Source organism: Thalassophryne amazonica, chromosome 8 (assembly GCF_902500255.1).
Source record: "Thalassophryne amazonica chromosome 8, fThaAma1.1, whole genome shotgun sequence".
NCBI lineage: Eukaryota > Metazoa > Chordata > Actinopteri > Batrachoidiformes > Batrachoididae > Thalassophryne > Thalassophryne amazonica.
The window spans coordinates 97,585,161-97,602,059 of NC_047110.1; the positions used below are offsets into that span (position 1 = coordinate 97,585,161).

Consider the following 16,899-nt stretch of genomic DNA (forward strand, 5'->3'; position numbering starts at 1 on the left):
ATTGAATACATTTTCTAAAATATATACTTTAAAATTTTTTATGGGGGTGGGGGGGTCGGCTAAATTAGACTGGATGATTCCACGGGATTGTGCTCGTGTTATAATTTCTTATCTGTACAAATAATCCAAATTAATCCAAATATGAACTCAATTATTTTTGTACATTTTAATATTTTTAGAAACTACACTTAAAATCTGTTAAATTATAGTTCTGGGAAAATCATTTCTATTAGTTTCTCTTGTTTACAGCTGTGTAAATGAGATATTTTGTCCCACTCAGTCGAAGTGACATTTTAGAGATCGAGAGTAGCACGACTCGTTCACGTGCACGCTTCTTTTGACGCGAGTCTTCCCACTCAGCCAGCGAGGGCGCGCGTCGGTGAGCCAGCAGGGCGCATCAGCCGCACGCAGCGTGGTGAGCGTGGACCACGGGGTAGAAACAAATCTATATTGGGACGGCCCCAGCTGTCAGCAGCAGAGACCTGAAAAGGTGGCTCCTCAAAGCGCAGCGATCTTCAACAGCTTGGCACGTCCGTTAATCCGCGCTCTGACGACAGCGCAGTCAGCCTCCGTGCGTAAAACCGGGAGGACAAGACGCGCGTCGGATCGCCGCATCTGAACAGTCATCGGGATTTACTCACCGCTTCTGTTTTAATAATTCAAATTTATCAAGAAACTGAAGCTGTGGGAAGTAAGGCTTGGATACAGTATGACTCTTTTTTGGATTTTATAAGAGTTCATCTCAATTTTGCGCTGTCGATCAGCGGGATTTCCTTAAAAGACCGACAGCATGTTACCAGAGATAAATAAGGTGAGACACTTTGCGTGGGTACTTTATTGTGTTGTTTCTAGAAAGAAAACTCAAATACTCTGCGCTGTCACTCTATACTTTAATATTTCTAATAAATCCGAATATCACTTTTCTGTGATAGTTGTCCTCTAATCCAATCATTATTAGCGAATAATTGTACATAATAGTGCTTATTTATTTATCAAATTTGTCCTCAAACAGACTGCACCAGTTTATTTTATTTATGCCATTAATTTTTTTATTATTATTATTTACAGTTTAGGAATTCCTCCCACCCTAATTACCAATAACAGTTCTCTTTCTCCAGCTCTGATGACTAAATTACGCCCACCTTCATGCTGTACAGAATCTTTTATTTGCGCGAGAACATGCCCAGAATATGAAGTCATTTTTGAATAATTTCCAACTCTCCTCCACAATTTATCCTACTTAGGGTCCCTATTTTATCATCCACCCCCGTTCCACTGACCACATGCCAGCTTCTATTGAAAAAATATGATCCATTTCTATTTCAGTCTTGTTCAGCTTGTACTTATTTCTGTGTGTGTAGCGCTGTGTTCTGACATGGGCACAGTTACAAAGGAAAAGCTCACCCTTTAGGAAGTGATGCACAAATTTGCTGCACTAACTTTCCATGATTTGTATGTCACTGATTGAGCTGCTGTGCTGATCACTTCACATGTGGCCTACATGGTCACAGCTGATAGAAATTGTTCACATTTTGTGCATGCACAGTGAAAATAATAATGCAACCTGATCAGTGATCACCCGCTGAGCAGTTTTACACTCTGCTGATGTTTGCCTTCTGTTTATTACTGTGACCTTCTGACCAATTGACCTTGAGCCAAGCTTCTCTGACATGTCTAATGGGATAATCCAACTTCCAGCAAAGATCCAAAAACACACGTGCACACATGTATACACACACACACACACATATAGAGGAATATCACATTTCTTTTGCGTTCTCTTACATTGTTTTTCTCTATTTGCCAGTAAAGGCAACGAAATTCCACTGAGTTACACAAGTATTTGGACAGTGACATAAGTTTGAGGAGAAATGAAACAATGAATATGCGTCTAGTGTCAACTATCAACCTTAATTCAGTAGACTTAACAACAGTATCACGTTAGCCATTTAGAAGTTCCAGACATTTGTCCCTCCATTTTCTGAGCCCATAAGTAACAAGAAAAACAAAATATAGAGATTATTGTAAATACAAATTATCACTTTTGCAGCCAGTTTTCTTCAGACAAATCAGGGGATGGACACATGAACAAGTCCAAGTTTCTGAATGTCTCTTTGACTTCATTTGCATCTACCATCTAAAGAGAGCAAACAGCATGGGACTGTATGTTCAGTTTGTCTGAAGGAGGCAGTTCTAAAAAAAAAAAACTGAGTGACCGTGCAAGAAGAAGACTCGTGAGGGAATCCACCCACACACACACACACACACACACACACACACACACACACACATACACATAGAAATGTGCTATGGAAATCATAACTGTCCTCATAGGAAAAGAAAACCTATTACTTGAAATGAAAAGTTTTGATTTGATGGTAGCCAAGCCTTCAGCTTCCAAACCAGAAGGTTCCTAGTTCAAGACCACCTGTGCCCATTCTCCATGTAATGTGGAGTTGCTTCAGGAAGGGCAACCAGCTTAAAACTTGTTCCACATCAGCATGCAGATCCAAGGGAAAAGATACATAATTTGGGTCCTTGCTGTCTCCATATGGATGTTACTGTTAACTACAGCGACCACAGAACTTATGTCTCGTATATGTCTCTGGTTCATTGAAAAGAATGCAGGATATGCATGAACACTGACTGCAGTGCATCAATGATGTGGATCCTCCACTCCCTCCTATGTCTAAACCTTCTGTTACTGTATAACTAATGGGACAGAATATCCATAGAAAGAAGAGGACTAGAGAAAGACTTGCCCGACATTCTGTCTGTTTCTCATCAGGATATCTCAAAAAATTATGAGTGGCTATCAATTAGATTTTTGAGATGTAGTGAAAAATAAATTAATCCTCTGCAGATTCTGGTGGTGATTGGTGCCAGTGCTTACGAGGTCTGTCAATAAAGTATAGGTCCTTTTTATTTTTTTCAAAAACTATATGGATTTCATTCATATGTTTTTACATCAGACATGCTTGAACCCTCGCGCGCATGCGTGAGATTTTCCACGCCTGTCGGTGACGTCATTCGCCTGTGAGCACTCCTTGTGGGAGGAGTCGTCCAGCCCCTCGTCGGAATTCCTTTGTCTGAGAAGTTGCTGAGAGACTGGCGCTTTGTTTGATCAAAATTTTTTCTAAACCTGTGAGACACATCGAAGTGGCCACGGTTCGAAAAATTAAGCTGGTTTTCGGTGAAAATTTTAACGGCTGATGAGAGATTTTGAGGCGATACTGTCGCTTTAAGGACTTGCCACGGTGCGAGACATCGCGCAGCGCTCTCAGGCGCCGTCGTCAGCCTGTTTCAAGCTGAAAACCTCCACATTTCAGGCTCTATTGATCCAGGACGTCGTGAGAGAACAGAGAAGTTTCAGAAGAAGTCGGTTTTCAGCATTTTATCCGGATATTCCACTGTTAAGGAGATTTTTTTTTAATGAAAGACGTGCGGGCGGATTGCAGCGTCGGCTCGCAGCCGCCGCGACGCTCCGCCACAGGAAAAACACCTCTGTTGAAAGCCTTAAGGACAAGTTGGAACATGTCCAGCTGTTAAACAATTTCTCATATACTCACTCCACTGAAAGCCACCAAAAGCCACCTGGATTTTACAAATGGTTATCAACACGGAGGTGTTTTTCCTGTGCCGCCGCACCGCGCCGGCTGCGTCCCGACGCGCGGACCCGTCCGCACGTCTTTCATTAAAAAAATCTCCTTTAACAGTGGAATATCCGGATAAAATGCTGAAACCGACTTCTTCTGAAACTTCTCTGTTCTCTCACGACGTCCTGGATCAATAGACCCTGAAATGTGGAGGTTTTCAGCTTGAAACAGGCTGACGATGGCGCCTGAGAGCACTGCACGACGTCTCGCACCGTGGGAAGTCCTTAAAGCGACAGAATCACCTCAAAATCTCTCATCAGCCGTTAAAATTTTCACTGAAAACCAGCTTAATTTTTCGAACCGTGTCCACTTCGATGTGTCTCACAGGTTTAGAAAAAAATTTTGATCAAACAACGCGCCAGTCTCTCAGCAACTTCTCAGACAAAGGAATTCCGACGAGGGGCTGGACGACTCCTCCCACAAGGAGTGCTCACAGGCGAATGACATCACCGACAGGCGTGGAAAAACTCACGCATGCGCACGAGGGTTCAAGCATGTCTGACGTAAAAACATATGAATGAAATCCATATAGTTTTTGAAAAAAATAAAAAAGACCTATACTTTATTGACAGCCCTCGTATTCCTAGATTCCTCCAACTCTATAGAGGACGTTTAAAAATGAAAAAGAAGATGGGATTCTCCAGGTACACCCACCCATAGGGGAAGTGATGGTCTAGTGGTTAAGGTGTTGGGCTTGAGATCAGAAGATCCTCGGTTCAAGTCTCAGCCTGACTGGAAAATCACTAAGGGCCCTTGGGCAATCCCCTATTGCTCCCGATGTGTAGTGAACGCCTTGCATGGCGGCACCCTGACATCGGGGTGAATGTGTGGCATTATTTGCAAAGTGCTTTGAGCGTCTGATGCAGATGGAAAAGCGCTATATAAATGCAGTCCATTTAACATTTATTTACCCATATGCATTTTTAGGGGGATGGTTTTCAGACTGGTCCACCAACAGAAATATTCCACACATTGTTGTTAAAAACAATGCTTTTTTTTTACCTTTGACCCCAGGTGAACATGTTGCTTCAAGAAGTAATGTGCTATATGAATGCACTACATTTATACTAAATGGCACAATTGGTTCATATAATGCCTCACTGTTTCAAACCATTCCAAACAGAATGAATGAAACTTGCTTCAGAAAGCGATTCAGTGTTTCAAAAATACTTGAAATGCTATAACATCTCGAGGGCATAAGATTTCCATTAAAATTATTTGCTCTGCCACCTAAAGGCAGAAGGAAGATTATTTTACAACTAGATTTCATTAATATAAATTCATTTAAATTGAAAAATCATTTAGAAACATTTTAACTGAAAAAGAAATTGTTGTTATTGTGATTTCAGGTAAAAGACAGTGACAATGCCAAATAACATCAAATATGTCTGTCTCACACACACACACACACACACACACACACACACACACACACACACACACACAGAGCAGGCAGGCACTGTGAGTTAACCTGTATCTCCATATGGAGCGCAGCTTTATTATACCCATATAATAGGGGGGGCCAGAGCAGGCGACATTGAAGGAAATTTGAAATTGCTGGCTAAGGCTAAGCGTAAATTTGGTAAGATTGTAATTCACGTCGGCAGTAATGACACCCGGTTACGCCAATCGGAGGTCACTAAAATTAACATTGAATCGTGTGTAACTTTGCAAAAACAATGTCGGACTCTGTAGTTTTCTCTGGGCCCCTCCCCAATCAGACCGGGAGTGACATGTTTAGCCGCATGTTCTCCTTGAATTGCTGTCTGTCTGAGTGGTGTCCAAAAAATGAGGTGGGCTTCATAGATAATTGGCAAAGCTTCTGGGGAAAACCTGGTCTTGTTAGGAGAGACGGCATCCATCCCACTTTGGATGGAGCAGCTCTCATTTCTAGAAATCTGGCCAATTTTCTTAAATCCTCCAAACCGTGACTATCCAGAGTTGGGACCAGGTAGCAGAGTTGTAGTCTTACACACCTCTCTGCAGCTTCTCTCCCCCTGCCATCCCCTCATTACCCCATCCCCGTAGAGACGGTGCCTGCTCCAGACTACCAATAACCAGCAAAAATCTATTTAAGCATAAAAAATTCAAAAAGAAAAAATAATATAGCACCTTCAACTGCACCACAGACTAAAACAGTTAATGTGGTCTATTAAACATTAGGTCTCTCTCTTCTAAGTCCCTGTTAGTAAATGATATAATAATTGATCAACATATTGATTTATTCTGCCTAACAGAAACCTGGTTACAGCAGGATGAATATGTTAGTTTAAATGAGTGAACACCCCCGAGTCACACTAACTGTCAGAATGCTCGTAGCACGGGCCGAGGCGGAGGATTAGCGGCAATCTTCCATTCCAGCTTATTAATTAATCAAAAACCCAGACAGAGCTTTAATTCATTTGAAAGCTTGACTCTAAGTCTTGTCCATCCAAATTGGAAGTCCCAGAAAACAGTTTTATTTGTTGTTATCTATCGTCCACCTGGTCGTTACTGTGAGTTTGTCTGTGAATTTTCAGACCTTTTGTCTGACTTAGTGCTTAGCTCAGATAAGATAATTATAGTGGGCGATTTTAACATCCACACAGATGCTGAGAATGACAGCATCAACACTGCATTTAATCTATTATTAGACTCAATTGGCTTTGCTCAAAATGTGAATGAGTCCATCCACCACTTTAATCATATCTTAGATCTTGTTCTGACTTATAGTATGGAAATTGAAGACTTAACAGTATTCCCTGAAAACTCCCTTCTGTCTGATCATTTCTTAATAACATTTACATTTACTCCGATGGACTACCCAGCAGTGGGGAATAAGTTTCATTACACTAGAAGTCTTTCAGAAAGCGCTGTAACTAGGTTTAAGGATATGATTCCTTCTTTATGTTCTTTAATGCCATATACCAACACAGTGCAGAGCAGCTACCTAAACTCTGTAAGTGAGAAAGAGTATCTCATCAATAGTTTTACATCCTCATTGAAGACAACTTTGGATGCTGTAGCTCATATGAAAAAGAGAGCTTTAAATCAGAAGTGCCTGACTCCGTGGTATAACTCACAAACTCGCAGCTTAAAGCAGATAACCCGTAAGTTGGAGAGGAAATGGCATCTCACTAATTTAGAAGATCTTCACTTAGCCTGGAAAAAGAGTCTGTTGCTTTATAAAAAAAAAAGCCCTCCGTAAAGCTAGGACATCTTCCTACTCATCACTAATTGAAGAAAATAAGAACAACCCCAGGTTTCTTTTCAGCACTGTAGCCAGGCTGACAAAGAGTCAGAGCTCTATTGAGCCGAGTATTCCTTTAACTTTAACTAGTAATGACTTCATGACTTTCTTTGCTAATAAAATTTTAACTATTAGAGAAAAAATTACTCATAACCATCCCAAAGACATATCGTTATCTTTGGCTGCTTTCAGTGATGCCGGTATTTGGTTAGACTCTTTCTCTCAGATTGTTCTGTCTGAGTTATTTTCATTAGTTACTTCCTCCAAACCATCAACATGTCTATTAGACCCCATTCCTACCAGGCTGCTCAAGGAAGCCCTACCATTAATTAATGCTTCGATCTTAAATATGATCAATCTATCTTTATTAGTTGGCTATGTACCACCTGCTTTTAAGGTGGCAGTAATTAAACCATTACTTAAAAAGCCATCACTTGACCCAGCTATCTTAGCTAATTATAGGCCAATCTCCAACCTTCCTTTTCTCTCAAAAATTCTTGAAAGGGTAGTTGTAAAACAGCTAACTGATCATCTGCAGAGGAATGGTCTATTTGAAGCGTTTCAGTCAGGTTTTAGAATTCATCATAGTACAGAAACAGCATTAGTGAAGGTTACAAATGATCTTCTTATGGCCTCAGACAGTAGACTTATCTCTGTGCTTGTTCTTTTAGACCTCAGTGCTGCTTTTGATACTGTTGACCATAAAATTTTATTACAGAGATTAGAGCATGCCATAGGTATTAAAGGCACTGCGCTGCGGTGGTCTGAATCATATTTATCTAATAGATTACAATTTGTTCATGTAAATGGGGAATCTTCTTCACAGACTAAGGTTAATTATGGAGTTCCACAAGGTTCTGTGCTAGGACCAATTTTATTCACTTTATACATGCTTCCCTTAGGCAGTATTATTAGACGGCATTGCTTAAATTTTCATTGTTACACAGATGATACCCAGCTTTATCTATCCATGAAGCCAGAGGACACACACCAATTAGCTAAACTGCAGGATTGTCTTACAGACATAAAGACATGGATGACCTCTAATTTCCTGCTTTTAAACTCAGATAAAACTGAGTTATTGTACTTGGCCCCACAAATCTTAGAAACATGGTGTCTAACCAGATCCTTACTCTGGATGGCATTACCCTGACCTCTAGTAATACTGTGAGAAATCTTGGAGTCATTTTTGATCAGGATATGTCATTCAAAGTGCATATTAAACAAATATGTAAGACTGCTTTTTTGCATTTGCGCAATATCTCTAAAATTAGAAAGGTCTTGTCTCAGGGTGATGCTGAAAAAGTAATTCATGCATTTATTTCCTCTAGGCTGGACTATTGTAATTCATTATTATCAGGTTGTCCTAAAAGTTCCCTGAAAAGCCTTCAGTTAATTCAAAATGCTGCAGCTAGAATACTGACAGGGACTAGAAGGAGAGAGCATATCTCACCCATATTGGCCTCTCTTCATTGGCTTCCTGTTAATTCTAGAATAGAATTTAAAATTCTTCTTCTTACTTATAAGGTTTGAATAATCAGGTCCCATCTTGTCTTAGGGACCTCATAGTACCATATCACCCCAATAGAGCGCTTCGCTCTCAGACTGCAGGCTTACTTGTAGTTCCTAGGGTTTGTAAGAGTAGAAATGGGAGGCAGAGCCTTCAGCTTCAGGCTCCTCTCCTCTGGAACCAGCTCCCAATTCAGATCAGGGAGAAAGACACCCTCTCTACTTTTAAGATTAGGCTTAAGACTTTCCTTTTGCTAAAGCTTATAGTTAGGGCTGGATCAGGTGACCCTGAACCATCCCTTAGTTATGCTGCTATAGACTTAGACTGCTGGGGGGTTCCCATGATGCACTGAGTGTTTCTTTCTCTTTTTGCTCCCCTCCACAGCATGTCTTTTTCCTGGTTCTCTCCCTCAGCCTCAACCAGTCACAGCAGAAGACTGCCCCTCCCTGAGCCTGGTTCTGCTGGAGGTTTCTTCCTGTTAAAAGGGAGTTTTTCCTTCCCACTGTCGCCAAGTGCTTGCTCACAGGGGGTCGTTTTGACCGTTGGGGTTTTTCCGTATATTGTATGGCCTTGCTTACAATATAAATCGCCTTGGGGCAACTGTTTGTTGTGATTTGGCGCTATATAAATAAAATTGATGTTGATTTTGATATGGTGGTCACCAAACACAGATGCGTTCACACACTGATTAATGAGACATGTGTTAGCTATCAGTGTCAGCAAAGCATAGAGAATCGCCCTCAGTTCATGTGGTATTTTTTATCTGCAGCTGTTTCTTTTTGCATATTGCGCTCCTCCGGAGCATTCAATCTATCTGCAGTGTGCACAGAGTAAAGCATCTATCGACATGCGTGTGCACGAACATGCATGAAAAAGCAGCTGCACAGAAAATGGTCCATGAGCAACAGAACTGTTAGAGCAAGGATTTTGTGGAAATGATCTATTTTAGGATCAGATGTATTATTTTTGTTCATCTGACTGCAGCCTTGTTCAGCTGCCTAGAGGCTATATGTATTTAGATACACCCAGGAATCCAGGCAGCAGGAACACAAGTAATAATGTTATTTCTACTCAACCCTACTGCTAAATGTTCACCTCTCTTTTGGTGTAAAGCAACTCTGAAGTCGGGTTTTTAAGATTTATCAGTCATGCTGACTTTGAACTTTAATTTCCAGCACTTAATGTGGGAAAACAGCAACATGACACTGAATATGTGTTATAAGAGTTCTCCTCTGAATTCGTATGAACTGGTATTATTTGTTCTGCAGGCATCACGACCAGAGGCCTTCCCTCACCCTCATAGAATTCCAGCAGAAACCAACCAACTCAGAAAAAAACGACCCTGTTCACAGGTCAGTTTTTTCCTTTGCATGGTTTTTTTTTTGTTTTGTTTTGTTTTTTGCAAAGTCTATAAACAATATTATCTATTAAAAGTATGGTTTCAAACAAGAATTTTCTTCCTTCCATTTATTTGACACAGAATGTATATTTTTTTTAATGTTTCCCATAACGTTCAGCCTTAAAACTGTCAGTTCTGAACTGGTTACAAGCAAATGAAATACCCATTAATAACATTCCATATAAGACTGTTTGACAGAACAATATGTATCTTTTGGATTTTACAAAAATGTCTGTAGATATAGTCTGTATTTGACTTTATATAACACCTAAATAAATCCTTGTCATTTGATTGGTGGCTTGTATGTCACATGGCATTTGTCCCATTCTATAGAAAAATTGCCCACTGTATGATCTGTCAGTTTTCATGCAGTTTGGCACCATTTATCATTCATGTTGGTTCTGTACATTCCGCTCCATTGAAAGACTCCACTACCTTTTTGTAAAAATGCATCCATAATAAGAGAAAGCTAAATCCAGTACGCCATAAGCCGAAGTTTATGCAGTGTTCTCTGGGACATCTTTAGCGGCTGTAGAAGTGCAGGGGTGCCGAAAAGGGGAGAACAGGGAGAAGGATTCTACGGGCCCATGATTGAAAGGGGCCCAGAGAGGCCCCTAATACAATTATAATACTGCCAAAATAATATGGGGGGTTGCCCAGTAAGATTTCTTTTCATGGGACCCAAAATCCCTTGCGGCACCCCTGGCTATCAGATGAAGAATTGGATAATGTCCTATTGTGATTTTTAGAAAGATTCCGCCTTGGCCCTCAGTGGCTTTTTCTGAGATCAGCGGTGCGTCTGCGGCTGACCTACTGGGCGGACTCAACTGCTGTCTGGACACAGAACCATCTCTGCTGTGTTTGGTTTCCTGTTCCGAGAAGAAACACCTGCCAAATCCATCCATCCATCCTTTTCTTCTGCTTTTTCCGGAGTCAGGTCGCGGGGGCAGCAGCTCAAGCAAAGCTGCCCAGACCTCCCGATCCACACACACCTCCCCCAGCTCCTCCGGGGGAACCCCAAGGCGTTTCCAAGCCAGCCGAGAGATGTAGTCCCTCCAGCGTGTCCTGGGTCTTCCCCGGGGCCTCCTCCCAGTGGAACGTGCCCGGAACACCTCTCCAGCGAGGCGTCCAGGGGGCATCCGGAAAAGATGCCCGAGCCACCTCAACTGACTCCTTTCGACGTGGAGGAGCAGCGGCTCGACTCCGAGCTCCTCCCGAATGACCGAGCTCCTCACCCTATCTCTAAAGGAGTGCCCAGCCACCCTGCGGAGGAAACTCATCTCGGCCGCTTGTACTCGTGATCTCGTTCTTTCGGTCACCTGCCAAATTTTAAGTAAAATAGCAAATGACAACTATCTATTTAGGTGTCATATAAAACAGATAATTAATATTTTCCATTCATGCAATGGAAAAAATTCATTCACTGAAAGACGGACTCATGTAGTTCATGCAAATATCCTTACCGTTGCACTATTAAACATTTATTATTTGTATACTATAGTCTATCGCTAATGCACGGGTTAAGAAGCGAGGCTATGCTGGGCACATCGTTTGGCCTAACTGGAGCTAGCTAACTATTTCCAACGTTATTTCTCTTTACATGTTAGCCTGTCCATCAAACACTGATGAAGTTGATGTCCAAGACCAACATTTATAAGGTACACAGCACAATATTTACCTCCTCTGGTCGGAAACAGGGAGACCACTCCACGTTTTTCTGTAATCCTCTGCCATTTAAAGACGTGCACGACCTTCAGAGGAAGACAGGAAGTGAAGTCAGCACCAAGTTATTGGAAGCAGAAGATATTTTAAATTGAAATAAAAGTTGAAAAAATAACATTATTAATCATTAAATGATTTTAAATAAGAATTTCTGTTCTGGAACATTAAAAAATATAAAATTACTGGTTTCATTTTCATTCTTTGAACCAGATCAAACATTGGGTGAGAGGGCAGGTACTGTATACCCTGCACACGTGGCCATTCAGTCAGCTCGTGCTCATGTTTTTGGACTGTTTTTGGACAGAGATAATATTAAAAACGTCAGACAGCGACAGTTCCAAACACTTGGACTGGCAGGACACCAGGAAAACATTCAAAAAGGAATTTTTATCATAATAAATGTGTGAAGAGGTTTGGTCAAAGGTCAAATCTTAACGTATTGGATTTTGTAGAGTCACCAAAAAAATTGAGGGACCTAAGGAATCTCAAAATATTTTTTTAAAACAAAAAAGCAGTGTGCATTTGAACCTTGATGGAGGATGTGCTCCAGTTACTGACTTTCTAATGCAATTAATTTTCAAGTCTATCCAGTTCCACAAACACATGCATCTTATGCTAGAGATGTGTCTGCACACGTGATGATTTTTATGCAATGCAACAAGAAGACATGAGATGTTTGATACGTGGGTGTGTTATTGAAGCAGCAAGGCCCCAGTTATGTATGGGCACATAACTGTGTTTATTTCTTTTGCCTGTTGCGGCAGGTGCTACGACTATATTTAGCCTCATCTCTATGCATCATAACCAGGCAGATCCTGCAGCAGCCCTTAACATGTGACATATCTGAACTATCTCCTTAAAGGATGGAAAGTTTTATTGTAGAAGTTGTTGTTAGGGTTTTTTTTTTTCTGCAATACACAATCACATTTCAGTTTGAATTGGAATCATTTAAGAATGATTTAGTTTGCAAATGCACCTCAACAAGTGAAGACCACATGCTAATAACATTTCCTCCTTTGCAGAGACACATTTTTTAGGGTATCTCATTATTTCTGCAGAATCTGGCTTAGGTCAAAGGTATAATTTTTGCACATCTTTTCCAAACTGTGACATGTGTAAGTGTGCTCCCACGGTAAGTAGGTTGGCATGGTTGGCAGCCAGACGAAAGCAGGCTCTTCTTCTCCCCCACAGAGCAATGCAGAGACAGACTCTGTCACGTTCCCAGCAGGGGCTTTGTCCCCAATTCAAACTCACCGTGATCAGTAATTCCAGCCGCTCTCTCCTGGGGGGTCCTGGTCATACGAGTCTCCACATTCTAAATGAGTGTGAAAGGGATGCGGCTACGTAGAACTACTGACAGCACCAACCAAAATGTATGAGCTGCAGCCTGAAATACAATCAGGAACAAAATAATTAAATGCATCAATGTAATGTTTCTGTGTAGGCTCTCAGTTGTCCAGGTGGTTTCCATAGTAGAGAAGCTTGAATCTTCGACTGGACTGGGTTGCTTGACGTGAGGACGTTTCGCTTCAAATCACAGAAGCTTCCTCAGCTAAAATTCTTGTTCTGGTAGTCTGACTTCTGTCTTGACTCTTGTAGAGAAGAATAAACCAGAAGCCAACAAAAGCTGGAGTTTTTAACCTAACCAGACCCCTCCTACCGAGAGGCCGACTGCTATAGGCTAGTGACTAAACAATAGCTCTAATTAGCACCTACTGTGCACTCTCCTAATGATGGGATGGAAGCCTCCCCTGATGGCTCCCTTGACGACTCTCCTGATGATGTGAATGACTCACTACCATGAACAAAAGACTGAAACTGCTTAGACCTGAGTACCCCATTGTCCCCTAAGGACAGGATCCCTAGTTACAAACAGAGCAATGTAGTGTATTATATCAGATGTCAGGAAAACTGTAATGAAGACTACATAGGTGAGACTAAGCAACCTTTAAACAAGAGGCTATACCAGCACCGCAGAGAGGTCGCCAGTGGACCTCAGTCTGCAGTTCATCTCCACCTGAAAGACACTAACCACACGTGTGAGGACAAGGAAGTTAAAATCTTAGCCAGAGCGAAGAAATGGTTTGAGAGAGGTGTCAAGGAAGCATTCTTTGTAAAACAGTTGAAACCCAGCCTTAACCGGGGGGCGGGTCTCAGACACGCTTTGTCCCCTGTTTACAATGGGGTACTCAGGTCTAAGCAGTTTCAGTCTTTTGTTCATGGTAATGAGTCATTCTCGTCATCAGGAGAGTCGTCAAGGGAGCCATCAGGGGAGGCTTCCATCCCATCATTAGGAGAGTGCACAATAGGTGCTAATTAGAGCTATTGTTTAGTTACTAGCCTATAGCAGTCAGCCTCTCGGTAGGAGGGGTCTGGTTAGGTTAAAAACTCCAGCTTTTATTGGCTTCTGGTTTATTCTTCTCTACAAGAGTCAAGACAGAAGTCAGACTACCAGAGCAAGAATTTTAGCTGAGGAAGCTTCTGTGATTTGAAGCGAAACGTCCTCAAGTCAAGCAACCCAGTCCAGTCGAAGATTCAAGCTTCTCTACTATGCATCAATGTAACAACAAAATAATTAGACTTCTGACATGCTGACCCACTGCCTCCACCTTCTCTGCTTGTCTGCTGGAGTCACCTGAATAGTCCATGAGCCAGTCATCAATTCTGACCTAATCGGTACCACTTAAGGGGACAAAATGACACTTAGAATCCAGCGTCAGTGTACCATGGCCTACACAAGCTGTAGCCAGGTAGGAGTCAATGAAGAATTACAGAGGTCAAATTTTAAAAAACCTCCAATCATGTTGAAAACTATATCACATTACTTGTCTGATCATAACGATTTCAAAAAGGTATAGTTTGGACTAGCTATGATGGAATTTTCTGGAGTTATGGGGTAAAAACAGCAAAAATAGTGACAAAACTCAGTTTCAGTTTGTACAGGGGTCAAAAGTTAAAGTTGCTCCAATTTCAGTAAACAATGATGCAAATTATTGGTTGAAATAAAGGGATTAATAAATGGGATAGTTTTGACTGTGTTGAATGTTTGGTCTCCAAAGTAAAGGTCAAACAAGGTCAACATCCATTGAATTCTATGACATGTGACATATGTTACCCTGTAACATGATAACTAAGCATGACTGATGGTGCAAACTCTTTCTTATTAGAACCCTATTAACCCAAACAATAATTTGCATCATTTTTTTTACTTTTACTACCTACACACTGGATCACGAGGTGAAAAACACACCATGTGGCCAAAATCTCATCACTGATGTTGCCTCACAAAGCAACTGACACTCGAGAGTCAAGGAGTTTTTTAGGCTCTGTGCCTATTTGTGTACATCAAGGAAAAAAAATAATATGATAGAATTTAAAACAATAAAAAAAACAACTGTTTAAAAAAACACAGAACAATGAAACTGAGTTATAGGAACTTCAGCACAAGATGTTATAAAGCTTCATACAAACAAGTACAAGCCTCCTCATCTGAGTCTCCCTAAATGACCACTCATTTGAAACAAAGCCATTCCACTGGTACTCAAAAATCCTCTGAAGAGACCTAGTACCAAAAACGCCCACTTGTCCCATTAGGTCACTGGTTGGTGTCCAAGTCTCACAACCATACAGTAAGACAGGAAGCATCAGGATCCAAATGACTTGGACCTTCATTCTCCTGCAAAGATATCAGCATCACCAAACACCAAAGACCTCTGACACCAAAGACCTCATTACTTCTGGAGCTGGTGGGAAAAGACCGAGTGCCAAAGACATCCAATCATCACCTTAGTTCACTGGTCTCTTTAAGACCATAATCTTCAATGACTTTGCTAAATGTCTGAGAACCTTATGTCTCTGAGAATTTGCCGATTTCTTTGTTGTTCCCAAAACATTTTTGTGCTGTTCCATTAGACAAATAAAGTTTTTTATTTATAATGACAGTGTATCAGTGACAAATGTTTTTTATTGTAATATATTCTGTGTGTATTATATTGTTATGGACAATGAAAGTAAAACAGTCCCTCTGGTTTCCAGAAGTTTAATTCTGGTTTAGGGACTCTGCCTCAGCTTGAGCCACCAATGGTCCAAGTGGTGGTCAGCAATGCCAAAAATCAACACCAGCAGCTGGACAACATCCTGCCACAAATAGTCAGCAAGGGTGGCCAAAACAACTGTCAGACACATCCGGTAAGAGTCGTGTACAATCACAGCGTACTACACCCCACAACATCACAGTAATGAACCTGCATTTTAAATTTCCATCATGGTTTATGGGCAGGATGAGAGGCTGAAGCCCAGCCAGCAGTTCACTATGCGGCTCGGTGCAACAGTGGAGAAAGTGTCTGTCTCCCGCAACAGCAAGGTTTACAGTAACAAGCTGGAGAAAGAGAAAGCATCTGAAGGTCAAAGGCTACCGATGTCACACATAGGTATGTTACTATGGATGAGAGTAAAATATAACAGAATTACAAGGTCATTGAGATATGGCTTAATTTGTTATTGCAGTGAACCTTTGGGATATTTTTAACTCTAATTATTCTGCATGACTATGACTCCTGCTATTCTTCCACATACTTGCAGAGGCACTGAACAATTTCCAGGAGCGGTTGACAGTGTTTGAGCAGGAGGAAATTATGGATTATGGAGAGATCTGGTTCCTGGGCCTGGGCTCTCAGAAGATTGAGGGTTCCCCTGGTGCACCACAGAACTCTGGATATGATGATGAGCATGGAAGCTACATCAGGGTAACGTGTTAGATTCTCAGTGTATACGTTTAACTCTTTGGCTTTAATAAAAAAAAAAAAAAAGACTTCATTTAATACATTCATGTGAGGTCATCTTAGATTTTAACTGTTACAGCTAAGCAGGGGCACCGCCAGGGATTTTGGGCCCCATGAAAAGAAATCTTACTGGCCCCCCACCCCGTATTATTTTGTCGGTATTATAATTGTATTAAGCACAGGCATAGTGACGCTTGTTCAGACATTTACAGTGCTCTTCTTTTTGTTCTTCCAGGTGTTACATGACATATTGCCTACAGGTTGAAGTCCTGGAGGTCATTGGAAAAGGTTCTTTTGGCCAAGTCCTAAAATGTCTGGACCACAAGAACAATGAACTGGTGGCCATTAAGATGATCCGCAATAAGAAAAGGTATCAATAAACCAAAATTCTTGCCAAATATATACACAAGAGATTTAAAATTCTTAATTCCATGAAGAGATGTGAGGATTGGTCTGGTTTCCTGTAGGTGGCGTACGTTGACAAGCAAGAATGGAAATGGCATTGATCTGGCATAAGTGACCGTGTGTAAAACGACAGCAGCTAGCATATTGCCTTACTGCACATGAGATTTTACATTCTAAAATTTTGCCCTAAAAATATG

At 41.2% G+C, this 16,899-nt stretch overlaps 1 protein-coding gene across 1 annotated transcript in view; it reads left to right on the forward strand.

The window, feature by feature from the left end:
* Window positions 1-245: 245 nt before the first annotated feature.
* Window positions 246-16,899, forward strand: part of dyrk4 (dual-specificity tyrosine-(Y)-phosphorylation regulated kinase 4) — a 45,559-nt gene continuing 28,905 nt past the window's right edge. Inside the window, 7 exon segments of the mRNA XM_034177058.1 lie at window positions 246-811; window positions 2,407-2,409; window positions 9,664-9,747; window positions 15,552-15,704; window positions 15,796-15,946; window positions 16,098-16,288; window positions 16,558-16,667. Of these exon segments, the coding sequence (XP_034032949.1) occupies window positions 791-811; window positions 2,407-2,409; window positions 9,664-9,747; window positions 15,552-15,704; window positions 15,796-15,946; window positions 16,098-16,288; window positions 16,558-16,667 (713 nt within the window). The 5' untranslated portion in view covers window positions 246-790.